General features: G+C 57.3%; 1 protein-coding gene across 2 annotated transcripts; it reads left to right on the top strand.

Annotated features, from left to right (window-relative positions):
- The first annotated feature begins 6,818 nt into the window (after positions 1 to 6,818).
- TMEM158 (transmembrane protein 158) lies at positions 6,819 to 8,504 on the top strand. Of its 2 annotated transcripts, XM_045579489.1 has the most exons (2): positions 6,819 to 7,788; positions 7,846 to 8,504. In XM_045579489.1, the coding sequence occupies exons 1-2, from the start codon at positions 7,024 to 7,026 to the stop codon at positions 7,921 to 7,923; spliced, it is 843 nt and encodes a 280-aa protein (XP_045435445.1). In that variant the 5' UTR covers positions 6,819 to 7,023; the 3' UTR covers positions 7,924 to 8,504. The 2 variants fall into 2 exon arrangements, with proteins under 2 accessions (XP_045435445.1, XP_036287949.1); XM_036432056.2 differs by having other exon boundaries at positions 6,841 to 8,504.

Here is an 8,504-nt window from a genome sequence, read left to right as displayed (position 1 = left end):
AATGAGGAGTCTGGATGAGATGGCCTCCGGGATCCCTTCTACAATAACTCTCATGGCCGCTGGACTCCAGGTTTGCTTGATGGCTGAGGATGGCTCCACGTAGACAGTTTAGCTTCTTGTAAGCCAAAAGGTGTCCCTCTCTCTCTCTATTTCTCATGTACAAGGACCCGTTCCTGAAGGTGCAAATACGCCAATATCCACAGCAGTGTGAGGGGAGGGGAGGAGCCCCACGCCCAAGTTTCTGGAACTGAAGGCGCTGCCTATCTCTGCGCAGGCCCTGAACCGATTGTTCCACAACAGTAATCTCATTTAACCCTGACAGCAGAGCAGCTATTCAGCCCATTTCACAGACAAGAACACTGAGGCACAGAAAGGTAACGTCGTGCCTCCAACGCAAGGTCTGCCTGGCTCCAAAGGCCACGCTCACAGTCCCAGCTCTCTCAAATGCCCAGGTCTGGGGACTTCAGTAGACAAAGAGAGTGGGTAGACCAAGAGGCCACTTCAACAGGAAGGGAGTGCCAGGCAGGACGCCTGCATGTCTGAGCACGGCCAGGCCAACGGCAGCTGTCCCCAAAGACGTGTGGGCTGGGAGACCCCGTGGAAAGGGGCGCGGTGAGAAGGCATGAAAGGCTTTGGTGAACGTGTGCCAATGGTCCTGGTCCTCTCGAGTGGGCTCTTGCCCCGCCCACCCTCTGAGAGTGGAATGCCATTGGCTTCCTCTGGGGGAGGGGCAGGTGCTGTCAGGAAGCAGCAGGCAGGAAGCTTTAATGGCGCTGGCTAGTGTCTGAGGACCCAGCTCTGTCTCCCAGGTTTGCCACGATGAAGTCATCAGAATTGACAAGATGCTAAATGGCATTTCAACTTTTTATAAGATGGCTATAAGAAGCACAAAATATCGCTTGCTTTAAGGATTGTCTTTCAAAAAAAAATTACTTTAAGTAGCACCAATGTTATAGAAATGCACATTACCATATTACTTTTAAAAAATGTTTTTAAAAGACAGTTTCAGCCCTAGCTGGTTTGGCTCAGCAGACAGAGTGTCGGCCTGCGAACTGAAGGGTCCTGGGTTTGAGTACGGTCAAGGGCACATGCCTGGGGTGCAGGCTCGATCCCCAGTGGGGGGCGTGCAGAGGCAGCTGGCCAGTGATTCTCTCTCATCATTGATGTTTCTATCTCTCTCTCCCTCTCCCTTCCTCTCCAATAATAAATAAATAAGTGTTTTAGGCAGGTTCATCTGACAGATGCTAACCCTGGAGATAAGTGTTCAGTGGTCATGTTTCATAGGAACCACTCTGCCGTCCCATCAGTGACACCGAGTCAATATCCCCAATCTCATTTGCCTTTCTTTTATTTTTTTAAAATATATTTTATTGATTTTTTACAGAGAGGAAGGGAGAGGGATAGAGAGCTAGAAACGTCGATGAGAGAGAAACATCGACCAGCTGCCTCTGCACGCCCCCCATAGCCAATGTACATGCCCCTGACCAGAATCGAACCTGGGATCTTTCAGTCCGCAGGCCGATGCTCTACCACTGAGCCAAACCGGTTTCGGCTTGTTTGCCTTTCTTTTAAATACCTCTCCCAGCAGTTTGTAAATACATTCTTTTAAAATCAATTCATGGCGACCCTGAAGCTGCCAGGTGTCTCGGGAGCTCCAGGCTGGATGTCTGCCCAGCCGGGCAGTGCCCGCTGAGCCCCAGGGTCCCGGTCAGCACTCACCCAGCGCCTACTCTATACCGGGCGCCCTGGGGGACCCGCCCTGGGGGCAGAACCAAGGACCTGGGGGACCACAGCCCAGGGCTTCATCGGTAAGAATGCCCCCAATAAAAAAGCCTCCTCCAGAATTTCAGCTCCCTTCAGCTCTCTCTTAGACACTCTCCATCTTTGCTGAAATCTTACCAGGTGCCAGCCTGAGGCTCGGGTCTCTAAACAGAAAAGCAGCAGCAGCAGCGGCCCCGCCCACCGTGTGCACCGCCAGCCAATAAGACTCCAGACAGCATTAAGTCCAAGTCACAGCTGGAGCTGGCCACCTCGGCCTTGCCCCGCGGAATGGATTGTGTGGCCCAAACCAGCCCTCTGACCACAGTGGTCAGGGAGAGTAAACGTCTGCCCCTGGAGATCTGGCTCAGACACTCGGGGGGTCACGAATCTGTGTGAAAGCAGAGGGCACAGGAGGGTCAGGATCTGATCAGCAGGACATGGGGGCTTCCAGGCCCGCCCCCCAGGGGCCGTGAGGAAGGACCGGCTCCCCGGCTGCCCCTGTGGTCATTGCTGGAGTTCCCGTCTGCAGAGTGCAATGTCTCAAGGAGACACGCGTGAAAAAGCAAATCCTCCCCCCACTTCCAAGTGTGCCCCCCAACACACACAGCAACACAACGACCACGGCCTTCCCCCGTGACTGGTCCACAGGCAGTGGAAACCCTGGTCTCTGAGCCCCTCTTTTCTCCTCTGTTTATGATTCTTCTTGGTTCCTGCCTGTTTCTCAGTCGACAGCGCGTGGTAATCAGATCTTTATTCCACCCCCATGCGAGGACAGGACTAATGAATTACTGTACCCGCAGCCACTCTGAGGTCAGGGGAAGAAAGGAATTCAAAATCACCCAGCGAGAGGCGGTTGGCATCGGGGGAAATGATCTAATCCCGGAGAGGGACCGGGGAAAGGATGAGGATGACGGCACATCACTAATTGTTTTCTTTGAAGTCCTCAGTGATTGTCTTCTAACAAGACAGTCCGTGTACAAGACTTTGCTCTCTGTATTTTATGGACAAAATGGAGATCCGTCAAAGCCTTCCATTTGTTTTACAAAATGTACAGGGCTGGGGAAATGGAAGGAGGCTCATTTGCTTTTCTCCCTTAGAGTCTGGGCTCACCTGGGACATTCTTAGTAGAAACTCCTCGGAGCCCCTTCTCCCCCAAACTCCGCCCAGCTGGTGGTTGCCCCGGGGGCCTGGCTCCTCAGCCAGCCTGGGCAGGGCAGGGCCAGGTGGGCAGCTCCAGGCCCACAGGCTGGTAGAAACTGCCTGAGTCTTGTTGCTATGGGACTGGTGCAGCTCTCTCCATCTCAATTCCTTAAACGGCCGCCCACATCCTGCCAGCTGGGAGGCCCAGGCTGTGGAATTCACTCACTCACTCATCAATGATTTATTGAACCCTACTATGTGCCTTGGGCAGTTCTGTTGAACAAAACAGATAAAGTTTTCCTTTGGGAAAGCAGACATTCCAATAAAGAAAAACACACACATGCAGTGTGTCAGCTGATGATAAGTACCAGGAAGACAAGAGGATGGGGTTGGCGGGAAAGGATGCGGTTTTACAGGAGTGGTCTGGAAAGGCCTCTCTGAGGGGCTAACATCTCAGCAGGAATCTGACTGGGGGCGAGGGGCGGAGTGAGGGAGCAAGCAAGAGAGATATCAGAAGGAACAGTGTCGCAGGCAGAGGATACAGCATGAGCAAAGACCTCAAGTCTGGAGATTGCTCAGTGTGTTCCAGGAATAGCACAGAAGCCAGCACACCTGGAGCAGAGCAGGTGAGAGGAAGGGAAGGAGGCAGGAGATGGGTCGGACAGGGAGCCAGGAGCCACAGCTTAAGAGCAGGTTGGCCACACCTTGAGCTGCAGGCCAACTCAGTCGGCAACTCAGTCCCTGCTGGGCTGAAGGGAAGAGCGGCAAAGCACTAATGGCTGCAAGAGACAGTGGCACTTTAATATCCTTCTTGCTGCACATTTAGGGAATATTAAAAGTGCAGGAAAGAGTCATAATGCAAATACAGAAAAGTAAAAATATCAGGTAGCTGGGATTATCAATGTTTACTCCAGTTTTCCTTCCAACCATTGTATAATGCTGCTAAAATGTGTTTATAATGTGCATACACACCGAGTGGCCAGATTATTATGATCTCTGAACACATAATAATCTGGCCACTCAGGGTATATCCTATGTAATAAAAGGCTAATGTGCAAATTGTCCCCTCGACCAGGAGTTTGACCAGCAGGCAGGCCGGCCAATCACCCATGCCCCCTCCCCCTGGCCAGGCTGGACCCCACCCATGTACAAATTCATGCAGTGGGCCTCTAATATATATATATTCACACTGAGTGGCAAGATTATTATGCATTCAGTGATCATAATAATCTGGCCACTCAGAGTGTGTGTGTGTGTGTGTGTGTGTGTGTGCGCGCGCTTGTGTGTTTTAAAGAAACTCAACCAAAAGTTTTCTCAAAGAAAAATAGCATTGCATTCTTTTAAAAATATTTTTATTGATTTCAGAGAGGAAGAGAGAGATAGAAACATCAATGATGAGAGAGAATCATTGACTGGCTGTCTTCTGTATGCCCCAACTGGGGATCAAGCCCAAAACCTGGGCACGTGCCCTTGAACCTGGGACCCTTCAGTCTGAAGCTCTATCCACTGAGCCACACCAGCTAGGGCACATTGCACTCTTTTAACACCCTTTGTTCCTTTTATTTGCACTCAAAATAAGTTGCTTTGGAACCCAGCCTCTATGAGATGAGATGCCACTAGCTCCCTAGAAACTTTTGAGTCACTGGAGACGGCTGTGAGAGCTCAGGTAGGTTGCTCACCCTCTCTGAGCCTCCGTTTCCTCATCAGAAAATAGATATCACATCCATGGGATCTTTGTGAAGAGTAGAGATGATGTGTGCAAAACACCTGACACATGTGAAGAACAAAATGAATGGTGGCTGCTCAGAGCTATCGGCAAATAGGCAACTTTGTTCGGTCGACAAATACTGAGCCTCTGCCTTGTGCCGGTAACACAGCAGTAAGCAAGGCAGGAAATAACTTCATTTTTATCTTCTTTCCCCAAATTCCAACTGTCCAAAAAGACAGCCGTCCATCTAAAAAGCTCAGGAACTATGCCATCCTGCTCGGAGTGCTCGAGTCCCTGGCATGTGCTGGCAAAGAGGGCAGAAAGCAGGTTGCCAGGACATGGGGTTCCCGAGGCATCACTTGGTGGTGAACTGCTTGGCTCCCCAAGACCCGTCTTCTCCCTCCGCTGCTGTCCCTGCTGCTCCGGGAAGTCCCTCCTCTGGCCGAAACCCGAGGAGTGTCACATTATAGACAGTGGCCTGACGCAAAACGCACTCCTGGGGGGATGAGGCCTGCCCCTCTCAATCTCTCTCTCTCTCTCTCTCTCTCTCTCTCTCTCTCTCTCTCTCTCTCTCTCTCTCTCTCTCTCTCTCGATTCATTACTTCGTGTTCCTGAGCTGTTCACCAGCCACACGGCTCCACCCAAGACCGGCCCGCCACCGCACAGGAAGTCACACTGTCCGCCTGGCAGCACCACTTCCCGGCAGCAAAGTGATAAAGGTTTATACGAAAGGGAAGCCGTGTCCTCTTAGGAAATTAACCATTTCTGTGGAGACCAAGAACCTCTCCAGCTGGCCAGCTGGGGCTGGACTAGGGCAGCCACTGCAAGCACCTCTGTGGACAGATGGACAGACACGGGGCTCAGTGCGTGCATCACATCAGGGCTGCCAGGCAGGGACCACCCATCCCATTGTTCAGGTGGGGAAACCAAGGCCAAGCCAGAATCATCACTTACCCACCTGGAAAGAGGACGGGGAGGCTGGAGAACCTGTATTTGGGGGTGTCTTTACATCTTGCACAACCTGGTCTTCCCCGTTGTTAGAAATAATGGGCACAAGCTTTTAGAAATGTAACCGGCCAGGACACGTGGCGATGCAGTTCTGCTCGGGGAAGCTTGGCTGGTTTAGAGGGAGAGCTGTTTGGTTGACTCCCTGATTCTGCTCTCTCCCCTCCCACATCCCCACCCCACCCCCCACTCCCTGCAGATTCAGGACCAGCTGATGCCTGAGCACAATAACTTCAAACCACAGAGTCACCCTTGGAGTGAGCTCAGGGAAATGTTTTCCGAAGGCTAAGAGGCCACGCTGACCCGGAAAGTATGTTTTAAATATAAATCTGATCCGGACACGTTGTATCATAGTTGGCAGGCCTCCCCCACTCGCTAACCTAACAGGGGTGAACTGACTCCTGACGTGTTTTCTGCAGACCAGTCTGTCATGGACAGGTGCTCCCTGGCCCTGCCAGGCCAGATCCCTGCGCGGGACGAGTGGATTCGTGGGAGTGAAATTCCCCATCAGGCCCCGCCCACCCCAGCCGCCCCTCAGCACCAGCCGCTTCCACCCGGACTCCGGAGAATCCTTGGTCTTTTCCTCGGGGCTTGCTGGCAGCCGAGCATACCAAGCGGTCCATTGTGCTGGAGACGTGAAAAACCAGCCAGACTCTCCAGAGGTGAGGTTTCCAGAGGCACCTTTGGAGGGCAGGAAGAACTAGTGGCCCAGAGTTTCCTTAGAGAGGTGGCCTGGGGGAAGTCATGCCCCTTCTCCCGGCCTCAGTTTCCCCTTCTTAAAACGATCGCGGGGTCCCGGTTCCCCCAGCCCTCCCGCCTCCCTCCGAGGACGCGATCCTCCCTCCCGGAGCGCCTTCTCGGCTCGGGGCCGGACTCTCCGGGGAGCGAGGCTGAGCCGCTGGCGCGCAGACCTCCGGGGCCCGGCCAGCACCCCCCGCCCGGACCGGCCGCCGAACCCCCATCCCGGCCGGCCCCGCCCACGAGCGGGTCTCCGAGCTCCGGCGCGCACCCCGCATCCCTCCCTCCCGCGGAACCCCGCCCCCCGGGCCCCCCAGCCGGGCGGGCGGAGGCGGGGCGCGCCGGGGCGGGGCGCGCGGGGGGCGGAGCCAGGCGGGGAATCCTGCTCCCCGCGAGCCGGCGCCGACCCCGGAGAGCCGCCGTCCGTCCGTCTGTCCGTCCGAGCGCCCCGCGCGGGGGGCGGCGGGAGAGCCCGGAGCGGCCGCGCCGGGGAGGACCCGGAGCCCGGAAGGATCCCATCCCCGCGGCCCGGCAGGTGCCCGGCCGCCCGCTCTCCGTCCGGCCGCCCGTCCCCGCGGCCCCGCCGTCAGCTCGCCCTCCCTCCGGGCTCCCGCTCGCCATGCAGCCGCCGCCGCCGCCGGCCCCGCGCGTGTGAGCGCCCGCCGCCGGCCATGCTGCCCCTCCTCGCCGCGCTGCTGGCCGCCGCCTGCCCGCTGCCGCCCGCTCGCGGCGGGGCTGCGGGCGCGCCGGGCCTCCTCGGGGCGCCCCCCAACGCCTCCGCCAACGCGTCGTCCGCGGGCGATCCCGCCGCCGCCGCCGCCCCCCCGAGGCTGCCGGCCCCGGCGGCCCCCGGAGCCCCCGAGCGCGCGGGCCCGGAGGCGGCGGCGCCCTGCAACATCAGCGTGCAGCGGCAGATGCTGAGCTCGCTGCTCGTGCGCTGGGGCCGCCCGCGCGGCTTCCTGTGCGACCTGCTGCTCTTCTCCACCCACGCGCCCGGCCGCGCCTTCTTCGCCGCCGCCTTCCACCGCGTCGGGCCGCCGCTGCTCATCGAGCACCTGGGGCTGGCGGCGGGCGGCGCGCAGCAGGACCTGCGCCTGTGCGTGGGCTGCGGCTGGGTGCGGGGCCGCCCGCCCGGCCGCCCCCGGGCCCCCGCCGCCGCCGCCGGGGCGCCCACCGCGCTGCCCGCCTACCCCTCCGCCGAGCCCCCCGGGCCGCTGTGGCTGCAGGGCGAGTCGCTGCACTTCTGCTGCCTGGACTTCAACCTGGAGGAGCTGCAGGGCGAGCCGGGCTGGAGACTCAACCGCAAGCCCATCGAGTCCACGCTGGTGGCCTGCTTCATGACCCTGGTCATCGTGGTGTGGAGCGTGGCCGCCCTCATCTGGCCGGTGCCCATCATCGCCGGCTTCCTGCCCAACGGCATGGAGCAGCGCCGGACCGCGGCCACCGCCAGCGCCAGCGCCGCCGCCGCGCCCGCCGCCGTGCCCGCGGGGACCACCGCCGCCGCCGCCGCCGCCGCTGCCGCCGCCGCCGCCGCCGCCGCGGCCGTCACCTCGGGGGCAGCGGCCAAGTGACGGCTCCGCGCCTGCTCCCGGCGGCCGCGCCCTCGGGGGGCCTTTCCCGCCGGGAGACGCGGCCCCCGTGCTTCGTGCTGTCGTGTTCGTTAGTTCTTCGGGGGAGGGGTCCGCCGCTGGGAAGACCGAGCGGAGAGGAACGGGACCCTTTCTCCTCTATTGCATCTCCTTGCCTCTTCCCTCCCCCCACACCCACGTGCCCTATATCCATGGCAGAAAATGACCAAATCCTGTGTATTTGTTTTATATCTTGAATAACTGTTTTAAATGAAAGTTTTAGTAAAAAAAAAAAAAAAAATCCAATTGCTATTGCTGGTAGTGAGAGAAGTTCTTTGTACCCGAACACAGTAGCTGAAGTTGTTTTTTTGTTTGTTTGTTTGTTTTTTGTTGTTTTTTTAAATTTATGTCAAAGGGGGAAGGAGCATGGGAATGACTGAACCCTGATCTGTTATTGTTACTGCTGGAAATGAACTTTATGGACCTTTTCCGAGTTGATCTATCCAGTGACGTGTCCTGGTGGGCGTTTCTTCTTGTACTTCTGTGGGTTTTTTTGGCTTTTAATACAGACATTTTCTTCCAGA

This window comes from Pipistrellus kuhlii, unplaced genomic scaffold, assembly GCF_014108245.1.
Source record: "Pipistrellus kuhlii isolate mPipKuh1 unplaced genomic scaffold, mPipKuh1.p scaffold_m20_p_11, whole genome shotgun sequence".
Taxonomy (NCBI): domain Eukaryota; kingdom Metazoa; phylum Chordata; class Mammalia; order Chiroptera; family Vespertilionidae; genus Pipistrellus; species Pipistrellus kuhlii.
The sequence above is the reverse complement of the archived record's forward strand: the minus strand, read 5'-3'. Positions and strand labels throughout refer to the sequence as shown.

Bases quoted from the DNA above. Each gene is read 5' to 3' on its own strand.
- TMEM158 (XM_036432056.2), top strand. From the start codon at position 7,024: ATGCTGCCCCTCCTCGCCGCGCTGCTGGCCGCCGCCTGCCCGCTGCCG.